The following is a 16,970-nucleotide window of genomic DNA, read 5'->3' on the forward strand; positions in this document are numbered from 1 at the left end:
CTCTACCCTGGGAAGGTCTGGCAGGAGGTTGCTGCTTTCTGTAACTGTCTCAGAAATACAAGTGGGGAATTCAAAGTACAAGACAGATGAACAAAGAAGGCAACAGAGTGGAACTAGTAACAGCCTCAGGGAAAACCAGAGCAGACAGGGAAGAGTGTTACAAAGTGCTCATCAAATTTACATGCAAATAGTAATGCTAACATTGTACATGATTAACCAGAATACCCTGCAAAGTCAAACGGGAATGAATAAGACAAAGACTTTGTGCAGCTCTGAAGCATTTGGCTGTTACTACTACATGAAACTGCTGGCAATCTGCTTTGTGAGCAGAGTTCATGGCATCTGTGTTTACATGTTGCACACTGAATTTGGCAAAAAATAATTTAGTTAATCAGAAAAAGTGACTTATTATAGATATATAGATCTTAATACTCCAGAATATTCCTTCAAGTTCAAATGTAAAAGAGGAATAATTACTGTAAGAAATTACGCTGGCAAGAGCTTTTGGTAAAGACCAGAGAAAATCAACTGCAGAATTTTCAAACTCCTCTGGTTTTGTGACAAAGAAACACTGCTGCTTTTGGACCCATGGGTGTGGTTCAAAGGTAAGTCTGTCTTAGTGTCTTCTCACTGCCATCAGAGGCTACAGAAATCATTCACTGGAACAAAATCAGAAAACTGACCTTTCAAAACACTTAACCAACACTGAAGTTCCCACCCCTTAATTTTTTTTGCCACTATAAACAAACAACAAAAAAAAAGAGAATACTGAGAAGTATTTACACCAAGAGAAACTAGAATTCATTCTTGTGCCTCAGAGAAACACAAAGTATGTGGAGTGAAGCATGCTGTTAATATTGCGTAAAAACCAGTTGTCTGTGCTTTTTACACAGGGATTTTTTTTCCTGTGAGTAAAGCTTTTCTTTGCATAGATTTTTTTTTTTTCTTTTTCGCTGTTTGCTAACTCTTGACTAAGTTTTCCTCAGGGTGTCTGAATCATAGCTTATGAAATAGTGCTGGTTGGTCCCTGCAGGGTCCTCAGAAGAGCCACAGAAAATTTCAATTCCATGTTCCCTCAGTAGCATAAAGTTACATAGTAGACAGGGTTTGTGATGCAGGAAACAGCTTCTGAAAGATCACCATCTTCACCTCTGTATTCATTCTTGTGGGAGGTGTTGTGATGACTATCTGACAAGTGCTTGAAATGCTGCAGCAAAAAGATGGAAGAAATTTAAATTGTGTTGTCTTCATCGACATTCCTCTATTCCAATGTATTCACATACAATTAAAAATGCATTTTCTAGGATATGTTTTGAGGCAATAGCTAAGGATTAGTTTTAATTCCTATATATTGTCTCATCGCTGACTGAAATTCAAGACAAAATACAGAGCAGATATTGAAGGTCGATTATTTAGAACAATACTTCCCTGTAACACAAATAATGCAGGAAAAGGAAATTCTGTTCTTTAAGCATAGTGATGTAGTTTTGTCAGTACATGAGATGCCGTGCAACTTTAGAAAAAATGGCTCAGGTTATGGTATCTCAAGGAAATGCAATTTGCATTTTGTTATAGATAGGTAATACGATGATTGGCTCTCACAGGTAGGGGATGAATACTACGTGTATGTTAGGAGAAGTTTTATTGATGTATAGTTATGTCACTGTGATTTGGTTTTGGACATCCTCTGCTCTCTCCACAGTCCCCTTTCCCCCTCTGTGGTTGCCCAGGACAGCCTTGGCAGCCGGGACACGCGGAGCCAGGGCTGTGCCTGCGCCCCTGGCACGCGGCGCGTGGGAGGAGGGCAGGATTGGTGCTGGGGGCGTGGCCTGGCAACACCTGACCGCCAATCAAACTGCAAGAAAGCCGCCTCCACCAATGGGCTGCGAGGAAGGGTTGATTGGCAGATTTTGGGAGGGGCCAGGGTTACCTGACGCAACACCAGGGGTATAAACGGCAGAGCAGCCATTTTGTATGTGAGCGCGTGGTGGTTTAGTTCCACACTCCCAGGGCTGTAGTTTTCCTTATTCAGTCATTTTGTTGTATTTTTTAAGGTTTAATAAACCTTCTAAAATATCGAAGTGAATGGTCGTTTCTCACACATTTTCAACAAATGTGGAAGTTTAGCATTTGTTTTTACAAAGGACATTAAATCTCGGTATTTTTAATATGCAACTTTACCGTAATTGCTACTTCATCTTATTTTACTTTAAAAGTACTTACAAGAGACATATTTTTCTGAATTTTTATTATGAAACATTTTTTCTCTCTTGCTTCCAAGGCATGTCAGATTTGCTCTGTCATCTGATTTATCATGCGTGATGCAATAAAACTGATGTAAATGCTGTGTAAGATACAGGTGTCAAAGCCTGAGAGACAGATAATGGAGCAAGGATTTCATCAACACCTGCAAGGTGAGTTACATTTTTTTGCTTCACTTCCCCTAAGGCTGATTCCATTTCAGATTTCAACGTCATGAAAGAAATACATCTCTGCACTGGCTGTCGCACAACGTTTCAGAGGTTATTTCTGACCCAATGTACACCTTCTATGTACTATAGATGTTTCAGTACATAGAGTCAGAGGGAAATTTAGCCAGGAATTCAGGTTTAATCCATGGAGGTTTGGAATTTTTTTCTACATTTTCCCCTTTTGTAAATTCACTCACTTCGTTATTTCAAAGTTAGCATTTTTAATTCATTATTTCTTTGGCTCTGACTCGGAGAAGTTGGCTGGATTGTTCTCCAGCCTTGCAGTCCCCTTCATCAGAATCACAGTGCATGTTCTTTAAACTGTACTCATTATCTTTGTGTATGGATTTACTTTCAAATAGAAAAAAAGTTAGCATACTAGAGACAATATGTAAGAAATACAGGAACTTGGAGGTTGGGCTCACTACCCATGGACTGGGGAAGGGTGTATGGATTTCAGCAGATGCCAGACCTCTAGTGGACACAATGGAGAAATGCTTGGAACCGTGAACATTTCATGGGGAAAACCTTTATGTACTGTTGGGGGAGAGCTGCTGAAAAGTCTCCTTCAGAGGCTTAATCTATTATTTGTGCAAAACTGTTACGTCCTGTCATTCACTGTATTCTCCCAGAAAATCGGTTAACGTTGTCTGATTTTTTTCCACTAATTTCAAAATTTTAATCGCTGTTTTGACTGAACAGCTACACTGGGACATCACGTAGACCGGAGGACAATAGGCTGGAGAGCAGCCCTGCAAAAAAAGATGTGAGAGTTCGGATTAGGGACGAGCTGAACACGTCAGCAGTGCCCTGGTGGCCAGGAGGGACACGTGTCCTGGGGGGCATCAGGCACAGCATCAGTCAGGCAAGGGAGGGGATTGTCCTGCCCTGCTCTGCACGGGGGCAGCATCTCCTCCAGTGCTGGGTGCCACAAGTACAAGAGAGATATAAAACTACTGGGGAGTGTGCAAAGGAGGGTCACAAAGATGGTGAAGAACCCTGGGGAAGCTTTATGAGGATCAGCTGAGGTCACTTGGTCTGTTCAGTCTGGAGGAGACTGAGGTGACCTAACGGCAGCCTGCAGCTTTCTCATAAGTGCAGAGGCAGGCACTGATCTCCTCCCTGGTAACCAGAGTTCGGACATAAGGAGATGGAATGAAACTGCATCAGGGAAAAGTTCAGACTGAACATGAGGGAAGTGGTCATTGTTGAGAGGGTGCTTGGTCACAGAACAGTTTCCCAGAATGGTCTCCAAGCCTGTCAGCATTCAAGGAGCATCTGGATGATGCTTAGTCATATGGTTTAGTCTAAGGTAGTCATAGAATATGTCAAGTTGGAAGGGACCCATAGGGATCATCCTGCAAGGAGCAGGGAATATGACTTGATCTGTATGGTCCCTTTCAACTCGAGATATTCTACAATCCAAAGGACTACAGGGGCTGAAGAAGGCGGTAGTGCAGAAGGCTGTGGCTTTTCTTCCCATACAGCTGATACCTGCTTTCAGCCACTGCATGAAGGATATTTAGGAGCTAGGAGTTCTGTACTTGCAATTAGACTTTCTTGTACCAAGGAGATTTCAACCTATGATGCATTGGCCTAGTTGTTCCAGGACTAGTGGCAGAAAGCAGGTGGAAAGAAGTCAGGCACTGTCAGTGTTCCCAGTGAAGCCACACACTGCTCATTAAGACTCCCTTCCCCCTGTGGCAGACTAGAGAGAACTGGAGGCATGCCAAGCTGTATGATCAATGAGACCCCCTTACTCCATGCAGGTCTGGTGGCATGAAGTGTAGGAGGGACTTCCCATTTGATATCCATCCCAGCACTGTCAGTCAGGGTGCCAGAAGACTGTGAACATCAGTTTAACCGATGGACATCTAAATTGCAACAATCAAGTCTTGTCACTGGATTCAATGTCAAAATATCTTTCTACTCTTAAAATTTCTTTCTTTATTTTTCTACTCTTAAAATTTCTTTCTCGTTCTTTTCCTTATATGTTTTCTTAAGTGATACTTTTATGCTTTTATATTATTTCATATATTATATGATATGTTGTTATAATAATACTATGATATGATATTATTACCATAGACAACAATAACCAAATGGCTACCTCCATCCTCTCCATTGCAACCAAATTGTTCTAAAACAAACCCTCCACATGCACACAGGCACGTATATATAAAATCACCAATCATTCTGTGTCTTTTCACTCTAATCCATGCAAAAGGATCTATCTGCTCATTATTCAAATCCCTATAGAATATGTCGAGCACAGTTAATTCTCTCAGGTAACGGATACCTTTGTCTATTGCATTCCACCTGCTTGATCCCTACTAGATCATCCTCCACAGTACCTTTCCTTCATGCTTGACAGGAGTTGCCGCCAGGGTCTGAGTTTCTGTCCTCTTCCCAATCCTCTTGTCAGTGCCCACATCCCAGTACAGAGATCCCAGTTGTCTGGCTTCACTACCAGCTGATTTCACACCATGGGCTGCAATATCCCAACACTGGACCAGGCAGGGTACCAGGGGATCTCCTGACTGGTGGCTGAAATCTTCTTGTGTATCCCACAGCTCACCCAGGGATAGAAACGGGGTGGTTATCTCTGTACCTGCCTCTTCCTCCTGTTAGAAGGACCCTACTTCCTCATTCCTTCCTGTGTGAACTGATTTATCTTGGATTTCTTCTTCTGTATAGAAAAAACAAAACTATCCAACAACATTTTTAGTGTTAGATAATCAAGGCATTACTTTACTTCTGGCCAGGATGTGCAACAAGATTTTTTTCATCCACACACAGCCTGGGTGTGCAGAGAAAATCATTCCATGACGTATGAATTTTACCAGATCTTTCACAAACTTCATGCAGTCAAAACCCATAGAGATTCATTGGTTCAATGTTCATTGGTTTCAAGTGACACAGTTCTTAGTATTTGGTTTCTTATTGGTTACAGATATCTTTGCCTCCGATGCTAATTAGGTCCTCACTCTGGGGACACACAGAGATGCCTCAGACCAGGTTGTTTGGAATCAACATTTCGTTAATGGCCCTTGATGGCTGATATCCTTTATGTCTCTTCTGTGTTGCTCCCACTCTGTCTAGATGTTAAGCCCATCAGGCTTCTCACCTAGTGGCACAAAGCCCTGAGAACAAACTTCAGTTCCCCTCCCCTGGAGCAAAGGCGAACAAACCTGACTGAAGTTATAAAATAAAAAAAATTAAACTTGCTGTATTTTGCAACACTAACAGCAGAAGTTGTTCCTCTGGTTCTGGTTCAGCTGGTTTGAGTGGGCACAGTGCCTGATGGTCCTCTTTCTTCCCTCTCCCCAGAGCACCGTGTTTAGGGTCAAGTGTCCTGGATACAGCAGCCAGGGCCCAGCATGCTTTATGACTTTGTGCCTCTCCGGAACGGTCACACCAATTTTCCTTCACATATTCTGCCACTTTTCCAGGATCCCATAATTGTTCAGGAGTGAAAGATGTGTGCTAATGTCTTTACTAATAATATGAAGGTATAAGTGTTAACGTCTTTGAAATGGGTTTTACTATCTCTACTAAATTCAAGGCAGCAGGTTTGGTGCAGAGCCCAGGCAGCATGGTTCCTGAGACAGAGAAGGGTCTGCACAAGTGTGAACCTTCTGAACCTTGGGGTAAAATGACAGGTTCAAGGGGGAATATGGGGTAGGTGGTTTGGGAAGGCTGCACCTTCCTAGTACCTCAGCCAATTGGGAAATGAAGAAGGAAATGTGCAGCCGGGAGTTTGGGAGAAAAGGAGGCTGCACCCTCTGAAACCCAGAGAGAGAAATCCCTGTGGGTGTGTGCCCCAAAGGACTCTCTCCCTTTATTTGAATGAAGTTGCAGGACTCCTCTGTCTCCTTTTTGGACATAAACCTCTGGCGTTTGTGGATTTTCCTGGCACGGGTGAACTTCCAAACCACTGAAGCTTCCTTCAAAAGCCGGCTCATTTTCCCCCACATTCCATGCCACTCATGACTATCTACCCTCAGGGCAGATGTCTGAATAACCTCCCTAGAAATATCTAAACGTGATGTAGACCAAACTCAGGAGAGCTGCAAGACTTAGCAACAAGAACATGCTCTTAACATCCAAAGCCAATTCAAAATTCTCAAAGCTCTTAACAGGAGTGAAATAATGGGGAAAATCCTCTCCAGTTCCCCCCTGCAAGATAGGACATGACTATTAATGGAGCCTCAAAACGTAGTGCTGGAGGTAAGGGTAGGAGAGCAGCACTGAATACATATCCCAAATGACCCTCACTGCCCTTGATGTTATCCTGACATGAAAAGATGTCACACAGTACAGCTACAGAACAACCCTGATCCCTCTCCCTCCTCTGAAAAACAGCATCAGGAGGAGCACACACAGGAATATATAAAGGGTTAGGTACAACACCCACACCAACAGATGAACCAACATTGTGACCAATGGCTCCTTATCTAATACAGCAAATGCTTAGGTCAGATTTGTTTCCAGTCCCCTCTGGTTTTATGTGTAATCTCAATCCTCCCTGCCCCACAGTGGGTGCCAAACAAGACTGCTGTCATTTAGGAATGGTACTGCCCAGTTTAGTGCTCCCACTGAGACACTTCCAACAACACTGCCACTTGCTTGCTCGCCCACTCCCACTCTGCTTTCTCCTGGGAAGAGATGGAAAGGAGAATTCGAGGCAAAAAAGGTAAAGACCACAGGTTGAGATAAGAAAAATTTACTGGAAACAGCAATGAGGTAAGAAAACAAATATTAACAGCATCAATGTACAAAAGAGAGAGTGATTCACATACAAAAATGCTTACTGCAGAGCTCTACCAACCCCACTACCACTGACTGGGAGGAACTCCTTCTCCCTGGAAGGGACCTCCTCCTTCCCTTAGCAATGAGGTGAGGCGATACAGAATAACCTCTAGGGCCTAGCTCCCTCCTATTGCAGAAATGAACCCTGCTCTGGGGCTCCATCCAGGATAAATACTAACTGGGGATCTCAAAAACCTCACACACAGCACACATTTTGGTATTATTAACAATACAGCTATCTATCTACTGTGGTGATGTCCCTCAATATCTAAACACATTTCTTCCTGTGAATAAGTGTCAATGATACTGATGAAGTAGGACACTTGGCATAGTGCCACCCACTGCACTCAGTGTAAACATTTAGATGGTCAAAACTGGGTTTATTTACAAAGCTTTTCATGCACAACAACTGACTCTTCTAAAATGATATAAAATATATTTAAGAAAAGGATGACATAGCACATCTGTATCAACAACAGCAAAAGAAGAGGAAGAACATTAAAAAGCCAGCAAATAATTGCACTGAGGTAAAGTTACAGAACAACCAACTCTTGTCACCGATTAGAGCTAAACAGCAGTTCAAATCTCTGAGCCAAGATGTGGCACCTGCAGAAGAGCCAACCATTATTCCTTGATATTTTGAAGTAGCTTTAGTAAATGAGACTCAATAACCTGCTGAACTAAAGCAGAGAAAGAGATGAGGTTAATTAGTGTTGATTTTTTTTAGTATTTTTTTACTGTTTCTTTACTATATTTTTAAACTGCTTTTTTTTTCTAGCAGATACCTGCTTATAATTAAATAAAATATGCAATAATTTAATAAAAATGTAATGGTTTTAATTTTAGTAACTCAAACCAACTCCCCCCTAAAAAGGAGGGAGCAACTTAAAGCCTAACTTAATGTTACTTATCCCTCTCTTACTAAAAGAAAGAAGAAAAAAAGAAACTACTTACAAGGAGTTAAAAGGTTTTATATAATACTTCCCAAAGTCGTAACTAACAACTTTCAATAATCAAAACAAATACTAGTATTTTAACTAACTCTCTAACAGGTCCCTGTCTTTTCTAAAGCAATTCCCAAATCTTAACCAAAAAAATCATTCTACATTCTTCTATAACTAAAAAACTAAACTATAGTAACCCATAACATTCACTCTGTGAATAAAGGCAGCATTCCTTCAGAAAATAAAAGCCTTACATAATGCAAAAACAATACACCCAGTTAGGTAAACAATGTTTTTGGGGGGTCATCATCAGTTCTTTGGTTTGAACAGGCTGATAGCACATGGAAAGCAAATTTTTAGCCTACAAACAGAAAGTTGGCAAAAACATTTATTAGAAACTTCTGTGAAACTTTGAGATTGAGCTCTTGAAGCAGTCTTCTGTGTCGGCTCCTGTGAAGTTGTGCTGTACCGGTATCAGCTGGGGTAGAGTTAATTTTCTTCATTGTGGCTGGTAAGGGGCTGTGTTTTGGATTTGTGCTGAGCTCAGGGTTGATGATACAGAGATGTTTTTGTCACTGCTGAGCAGGGCTTGCACAGAGCCAAGGCCTTTTCTGCTTTTGGTACTGCCACACTGGGGAGGGGACTGGGGGTGCCTGGGAGGAGACACAGCCAGGACAGGTGACCCCAGCTGACCAAAGGGATATTCCAGACCATGTGGCACCAAGCTCAGTGTATAAAGGGGGGAGAACAAGGAAGAGGGGATATTTGGAGTGATGGAGTCTGTCTTCTCAGGTCACCATCATATGTGATGGGGCCCAGCTCTCCTGGAGATGGCTGAACACCTGCCTCCTCACGGGAAGCACTGAATTAATTCCTTGGTTTGTTTTGCTTGTGTGCATAGCCTTTGCTTTACATATTAAACTGTCTTTTTCTCAGCCCATGAGTTCTCCAGCTTTCACCTGATTCTCCCCCTGATCTCTCTGGAGGGGGAGTGAGTGAGTGGCTGTGTGGGGCTTGGCTGCTGCCTGGGGTTAAACCATGACACTGGCTCATTCATAAGCACAGGGCTCTGCTTAGAGAAGCTACACGTACAGTGCTGGGCTTACTTTTTGATTCCATTCATTTCTGTAATGACAGACACCTCACAGCTTTCAAAATGTAGCAGCAATGAGGGGAAAAACCAACAGGGTGTCCCTCTTTGCTTCTAGTTTCCAGAATTATACTATCTGGTAACCGAGCCAGATAGTATAATTCACTGATGACTGTCTGTCAGAGCAAGAGCTGATCTTACTGAAGAAGGCTTTGCAAACTACATAATATCATGCCAGTCAAGTAGGGTGGAGGGGGTCAGGAGGGCTGCAGGCCTCCTATCACTGTCCAGTAACAAACCTCTTTGTACAGGGTGAGGGAGCAGATCAGCTTCCATTGTCTGAGTCATGTCTCTATCTGCCCTGAACACCAATATTTGCGCCCAGTGATACAGATCCAGGTCAGTAACATTTTCTTACTAAGTACCTGACTTTCTGAAATAAGAATGGAAGCTCCTACCCATTTTGGCCTGATGCATTTAGGATTATTAGGACTTGTAGGACAGGCAACATGTTAAGAGCTGCAAAACCTCCACTAGGCCATTAGAGCAGCTACATAAATGAGCAGCTGTAAAAATTAAATTTTTTTTAAGGGTTTACATTTGCAGTACTTACCACTCCGATAGCCCAAGGCTACAGCCAAATCCATGGAATTATAGCCAGCGTCTGTTTCAATAGTTGGATCAGCACCACTTTCTATGTAAAACAGGAATAGAATCTTGTATTTCTGACAATGAGAACCAATTGCACGTTATTGATGATAATTTGGTTTGGACAGTCTGCTTACCGAGAAGAATTTTTACACATTTCACATGGTTCCCATGTACTGCATACAGCAAGGGTGTGCCTCCATTCTGCAAAAGCAGAGAAATGCCCCAGACACTTAATTAAGCAGTCTGCAATTGTAATTCCTTAACACACGAATATGCTTCCATGTACCAGTAAGAGACTTCCCAGGTTTTATAAAAGTGAGGTTCTGTTTTAGATCTTCACAACTTTTATCATTTTTGTCTACTGTTCAAATGCCAAGATCACACTTCTAGAGGAAGTCAGCATTAGTCTCATTCTCTTTCTACCAAGAAGTCAGAACTAGTAGCATCAACTTCTCCTATCCTATAGAAGTTTTGAAACTCTCAGGTACTTCAGAAGAAGTAAAATTATTTTTAAACTCAGGCCAGTGCTACGTCCTGCTTCAATTTTCTGCCCTAATTCAAGCGAGAGTCTTACCCAGTCATACTCATTGACATCAACTCCACAGTCGAGCAGCATTTTGACAATATCCGTGTATCCTTTACTGCACGCCAGCGAGAGGGCACTTTCTCGCCCTTTCCCCAGAATCTGAGGATCTGCACCCTGAAATAAAGTATCAATTTTAAAAAAATAAGCAAATTTGAGGTTTTTCATAGACCTTAACTTTAAAACTTTTAAGCTTATAGCAGAATTGACAAACTTAGGAAGGCAAAACAAACTGAAGAGTAAATGAATTCAAAATCAATTGTGATTTTTTCCTTACATTCTGGAGGAGAAATTCCACTACTGCTATCTGCCCATGAGCTGCAGCCCACATCAGAGGAGTAAATCCTTCTTCATCCTTATGATTGATTAAATTTTCTGTTCAGAGAAAAATATATAACTTAGTAATCCTTTTCACAATGCACTGTATCAGCTGGTGAAATGTGCTGATGGTAACATTTATTTAACAGGAACCAGTGTGACCTAAAAGTCATTCTCAACTTTAAAAAACAAAATTCTGTCCCAGTGGTGGTGGTAGTATCTCTGTCCAAGAAAGGAAAACACATCCAGCTGACCAAAGTAAAATTTCAGCCTTTAGTTTTATATTTTAAAATTTAAGTTTTTAAGCTCTATAAATCAAAATCTGTTGTTACTCAGAAATAGTACAAGTTGTCTGTAATCAGGGCTTCTCCTTTGTAAAGAAGACAAAGGATGTTTGATAAAGAGATGCATTTTGTATTGTACTGTAGACTGTTTTTTCAATAGGGTGAGCCACACAATTTTGTAAAGAATGAACTTGCACAGCAATAGAGATAAAACAACTCCATTCCCCATAAAGTTCATGTAATCAGTAAGGTGGTCTGTGAAAACAATTAAGGTCTACATAGTGTGCAGCTGGAAGAAGAAAAAAAGAACTTCTTTTAACAACTGGTTGACAAATATTTCAGCCAGATCTTTTTTTAATATCTAAGTACTTTACAAGTTCTGTGCTAATCATAGCACCAAAATAAGCATTTTTAACTGCTACCAACACTCCAGAACTGATTTGCTTTTCATATACATGGCTCGCTACAAAGTCTTTAGACTCAGTGACTCATTACCTGTTTTCCAGTAAACATTTCAACAAGGATGCACTGGAAGCATGGGTGATTACCGTCAGTGCAATAAGAAGATACCATTATTGTTACTATTATTAATGTTGTTGAATTCGTTAAGTATGTTAGGTAGAGCTGAAATTTTGCACATGTATTACGGACACACAAATGCCATGCTATCCAGAATGCGTAGTAGTATTACATTGCAGGTGTGGGCCCTGGCTTAAATTAGCAACATGCAGGTCTTTATGCTGATTGATTAAACAGAACTGGAAAACCACCATTAACAGAAGTATGTTTTAAGTTACAAAGATAAATTTAAAATAAAATAAAATAAACTGCTGTGACAGAACTAACATATTTCTTTCTTAGTTCCATGGATTACCTACACAGCTAGAGAGCAGGGAGAGGAAGGGATTTACCTACTTCAGTTAATGTTTTAATTTAAAGCGCAAATCATACACTGAGTGAATAACAGACTGATACAAATAGATACAAAATGACAGCCCACATCTGCAAAGAACAGATACCTCAAATGTCCTCCAATTATTACCAGAATTGAGGACTTCATAGCTTTGGGGAAAAACGTCAAACACAACAAAGTAAAAAAGTAAGGCATTTAACCTCCTTCTGTCTCACCTTGTTCAATACGTGTGGCCAGATATAACATTTCTCCCTGAGCAGCCAGCTGATGAACTGATAAAGCTGCACAAAAGGAAGCCAAAGCATGTGTTACATACACCAGTTTTCATTCTGCTCTATCTGCAGCTGAGCATAACCTGTCCACTGGCTTCAGCAGTACAGAACGTGGAATCCAGAGTGTACGTGATTTCACCTTACGCTCTGAACTTAAATCATGATTAAAAACTGAACATTTTCCAAAGAGTTCATAGATCTACGTAATTTTTAAGCCAGTGCAGCAGTTGTTCTTGAAAGCAAGGATACTTTCCACACTGACTCTTTACAAAGTAACATGCTCTCTTCACTGCTGTTTGGTCAGCAACCCAAGATTACTTTAAGACCCATTTATCAAATGAAAACGAACATATTTTGATAAATTAAGGATGTTTAATTTAAAAATCACACCTGAATCACCAGAAGACCTGTCCTGCTACTCAACAAAGAAAGCCTCTAGTGTGACTCTCACTCTACAATGTGGAATAGATCAGACATTACAAAACTACACCCAACCTGACATACAGAGGGGAAAACAAATATTGTGGGATTTTTGTTGTTGTTGTTGTTGTTATTTCAGAGATTATGAAGAAATAACCTCCAATCCCACAGAAAACTGCATGGGTGCATAGTTTTGATAATTGCAACTAGGAGCAGGCCTGAAAAGTGCTCAGGAGGCTATCTGTAATAAATTATCCATGTGATGTAGTAACAAAATTAGCTAATGATTGCATGAACTGTAAATGTTCATTGGCCTACACTGCAGCTCCCGATTAATTTTTTTCCACACAAGTAGCATTTTTCTTAAAAAAACCCCTGACTTGCAATTTATAGAGAAAATAATTTACTGACAAAGTAAATTACAGCAAATTAATTTACAAAGGAAATGCTTGACAATTCAGAAAAAAAACCCACACCAGAAATAATGCTACCTTGATTTTCAAGATCTGTGAACACTGTGACACTTGCAGTATTCTGTACTTACATAACATTATATCTTAAGTATTCTGCAGCATTTACCAATCATTTAATTTTAAGATGCACAAGTCCTGAAAACATGTGCATGAAGTACATTAACTTACAACTTAGAATCTAATTCTTGGTTTAAAAAGTATAGGTAAGGGGTTTTCTGTTTTTCTTTTCTTTCTGGAAAATAAAATTCAGTCATGAATTCCATACATCAGGTGGATGACTATTTTATGGCTGATTCCATGTGAAATTGAACAAGACTATTTCAATGTTTTCTTCCTACCTTAAAGTTCATTGCGACACCAAAGAAAAAGCTGCATAAATCTGCCAAGCATCCAACACAGAGTTCCCAAAATAATTATTAATAGTAAGGCAGAAGAATACTTACAGTTTACAAGCAAAGGTGTTGTAGAGACTTCATTTCCCCTGTGTTTGTTAGTTAGTGTAGTTGATTGCTTTATTGGTGAGAAGTGCTTGGTGGTTGATGGAGTATAAACATGTCTTACTTGGATACCAGGGGAAGGAGAAGTGTGGCTGTTGCATTCAGCTAGATTGAACAAAAAACAGAGAGGATTTCAGTACTAATAAGAGCATTAAAAGGAAGCCATAGATCCTAAGTCAAACTGTAAAGCACCAGTTATCACAAGACCCTTAAAATCCATGTTAAGAAAGCTTTGTGCCATGTGCTTTTTTCCACTGTGTATTGTGAAAGCTGAATAAAGGGCTGCATTAACTTCTAGCATAAAACAGTTATGCTACCTCACATGTTTGGTATGGCATAATGTCACCCAGAGACAAGTTAGTGCCTAAATGAGGTAAGGCTTTGTCTGGATCATTCAACAAGCCTGGCATGGATTTATTACATGAAGTTCTACTTGTCACCCTCTTACAGACACTCTCCAAGGCAGTAACTTGATGCAGCTCTGGCCAGAACTGCACTCAGGTACCTGCTCAGCCTTTGCCTGTTCTCTAACCAGTCCACCACATGAGTGGAGACAACCTTCATTAACTTTCTCCCCCAGGGCTCTACCCTAACAGCATTAGGAATGCCTGATGAATACTTAACCAGCAGGAAGAGAGGTTCCACACTAACTTGCATAAAATGAAACAGCAGGTGGAATTCACCTCAGAGTTCAGGAAGTCGTTCACTGCTGATGTGTTCCTTCATACTAATGTTTCTTGCTTTCTCTTAGGAGCTAATGGCATTTTATTACAGAATATACTTAAATCCTGTCTTGGCTTCCAATTCTCAAAAACTAGCTTTTGGGTTTGAGGTTAAATACTGGGAAGACATAATGATTAATAAAATAATTAAACTCCATATTGGCTTAATTGATTTGACACCAGGGTGCACCAGTAATTAATGACTAGAAGCTAATTAACACGCACACTAAATTAACATCATAGAGAACTTTGTGATCATAAATCCAAGCACAAACTCAGGGAGAGAACTAATTAAAAGAAATAGAGTGTAAGAAAAAACAAAATTATGTTTTGTTTGCCAATCAAACAGCTACAACCGGCTGTACTGAATCAAGAGTCATACACAGATTTTGACCTATGGCCACTGATTTGCAGGACTGCTTCTAAGGGACTTACAAATGCTACCTCAGAAAAACACCCCTGTTATTGATGGGTGTAAATCTGCCACTCAGACCTGTGGCTCTGCATAGGTGAGCACTAGGGGTGAATCCAAGAAGACTGAAAACTACAATGGCTGAACTGCAGCCGAACAACACAAGTCAGTGAAACCATCAAAATTCAAAGCAGGCCTGTGTTTGCATTTGTTGCAGGAAATAGGGGACATGAACCTCATGAACAGATACAACACCAATGGTCTGAAATACGACAGCAAGTGCTTGAAACCACAGCAGTCAAGAGGAAGCAGATGGAAGTGCTAATTTTGCCCTGTATCAACATCCTTAGCTGTGAAAAAGCGTGGATCAGTTCTGCTGGAGCTGCCCAGCAAAGGCTGGATTAGCTGCAGGGATCCAGACCTGGAGCCGCGTTTGCTTTCAAGCAGTGTGAAGCTGCAGTGGCACGCACATTGCTAGGGCAGGAGGCTCTGTCCAGCCACAGTGACAAAACACACGTGGCCCACCTCACCCTTCATCACCCCCATGAGAAGATACAAGCTGCTAAAAGCTTTAAAAGCGACCACACAGTGCTCTCAGCAGAGTTTTGTGAGGAAGCACACTGCTGTAGGACGTGCCATACAGATGCAGCTCGCTTTCCTCATCAGCATCAGCTCTTATCACCTTAAGGTTATACAGATATTTAAAATGTATAAACATTAATCTTGGGGAAAATTTTTACATTAATGACACATTAAGCACATAATAAAAACATCAGAGGAACACATCTTGGAAAACCGATCGATACACACATAAAGCAGAAGCTTCTTTTTTTTTTTTTTTTTTTGTAGAAAACATAATAACTTAACAGGATGACACAACCCACAGATAGTATTTTGTACCATAAATTCAACCTTTAAATAAGACAGAGGCGACTTCAAGGTCAGAGTTGACTTGGTCTTGAATATTTTTACTGTCCTCCTCATTCAGAGACTTCACAAACCGTGAGCAGACATTCATGTCAAATCTATTGGGCAAAATGAACTTCATCCCCATGGTGACGCTCTGAGCTGGGCCTTCCTCTGTGCTGGTGTCAAGCTGATGCTCCACTTTAATATCTGGCATGGGTGGAAGGCTGTAGCTTGTGGTACATTCTTCCACAATCAGCTGGGCCCCGACATCTAAGTTTGTTGAAGATGCCATGACCTCAGTCCTGTACAGGTTTCACACAAAATGACGCTTCATTGTTTCCAGCCAGCAGCAATTCTGCCCAGCCCAGCCCAGTTTTCTGGACAACCTGCAACTGAACAGATGTAACACAGGTTAAGAACATTCTGGTAAAATATGAAATGCATAAAAACATGTCAAACTTTATTTAAGCTTATGGCATTTAGTTTTGTCAGCCAAAACGCTGGTGAAATATCCTGCTGTCACAAGTTAGTGACCAAAATCTCCATTTATGCTTCAGCACCAGGATGCTTAAACCAAATTACATTACTAACTCATCCACATGAAATAATGTTTCAGAATGTTCGCCTAGTCGCAACAAAAAAACCTCATGCGACAATCAACCACGTTTATACCACGCCAGGAACAAACTAGAAGAAGATGACTTTGTTTCCCAGGAATATTAGACTTGAGGGAAAAGCTAAAGAGCCTTTAACCTCCTTTACGTCTTTTGCAGCCTGAGTAAAATAAATTGATTCTACACCGTACGTAGGAAGAAAACAAACAAACAAACAAAAATAACCTTCCCGCCCAAAAAAATCCCCAACAAACAAACAAACAAAACCCAACAAAACAAAACCACCCCAAACCATATCCCTTTTAAATAGAAAGGTAACCGCAGAATACCCGCGGCTTGCTCACAGTACCGCGGGAAGTCTCGGGCGGGGCCGCGCTTCGCGCGGCTCCCGGCACGCCTGGAGCCGTCCTTCTCCCCGGAGACAGTCCGTGAGGAGAGGCCCGAGGGCGGGACACCCGCACCGCCCGGCCCCGGGCCCGGCCTCACCTCAGCTCACAGCCGCCGCCGCCGCCGCCGGAAGTGCGGCCTGGCTGCCCCGCTGATTGGCCTGCGGGAGGCACTCTCTGATGACGTACTTCCGCTGCG

The 16,970-nt window shown here is 41.2% G+C and overlaps 1 protein-coding gene across 7 annotated transcripts; it reads right to left on the reverse strand.

Annotated features, from left to right (window-relative positions):
- Positions 1-1,154: 1,154 nt before the first annotated feature.
- On the reverse strand, positions 1,155-16,880 carry ANKRA2 (ankyrin repeat family A member 2). 7 transcript variants are annotated; one of them, XM_040090883.2, is made up of 9 exons: positions 16,735-16,880; positions 15,775-16,163; positions 13,675-13,833; positions 12,282-12,347; positions 10,829-10,926; positions 10,543-10,668; positions 10,103-10,169; positions 9,931-10,011; positions 1,155-1,207 (listed from the first exon to the last, which is right to left on the reverse strand). In XM_040090883.2, exons 2-9 carry the CDS (start codon positions 16,061-16,063, stop codon positions 1,185-1,187), a joined length of 909 nt encoding a protein of 302 aa, XP_039946817.1. In that variant the 5' UTR covers positions 16,064-16,163; positions 16,735-16,880; the 3' UTR covers positions 1,155-1,184. The 7 variants fall into 7 exon arrangements, with proteins under 7 accessions (XP_039946817.1, XP_039946816.1, XP_039946813.1 ...); XM_040090882.2 differs by lacking the exon at positions 1,155-1,207 and adding an exon at positions 7,182-7,963; XM_040090879.2 differs by lacking the exon at positions 1,155-1,207 and adding an exon at positions 8,332-8,880 and having other exon boundaries at positions 15,775-16,157.
- Between the last annotated feature and the right edge of the window lie 90 nt (positions 16,881-16,970).

This window comes from Hirundo rustica, chromosome Z (genome assembly GCF_015227805.2).
Source record: "Hirundo rustica isolate bHirRus1 chromosome Z, bHirRus1.pri.v3, whole genome shotgun sequence".
Lineage (NCBI taxonomy): Eukaryota > Metazoa > Chordata > Aves > Passeriformes > Hirundinidae > Hirundo > Hirundo rustica.

Bases quoted from the DNA above. Each gene is read 5' to 3' on its own strand.
- ANKRA2 (XM_040090879.2), bottom strand. From the start codon at position 16,063: ATGGCATCTTCAACAAACTTAGATGTCGGGGCCCAGCTGATTGTGGAA. The intron at 12,348-13,674 runs GTAAGTATTCTT...CCTTTTGTGCAG, and splicing joins AACACCTTTGCTTGTAAACT to CTTTATCAGTTCATCAGCTG. The intron at 8,881-9,930 runs GTAAGTACTGCA...GTCTCCTCCCAG, and splicing joins AGCCTTGGGCTATCGGAGTG to GCACCCCCAGTCCCCTCCCC.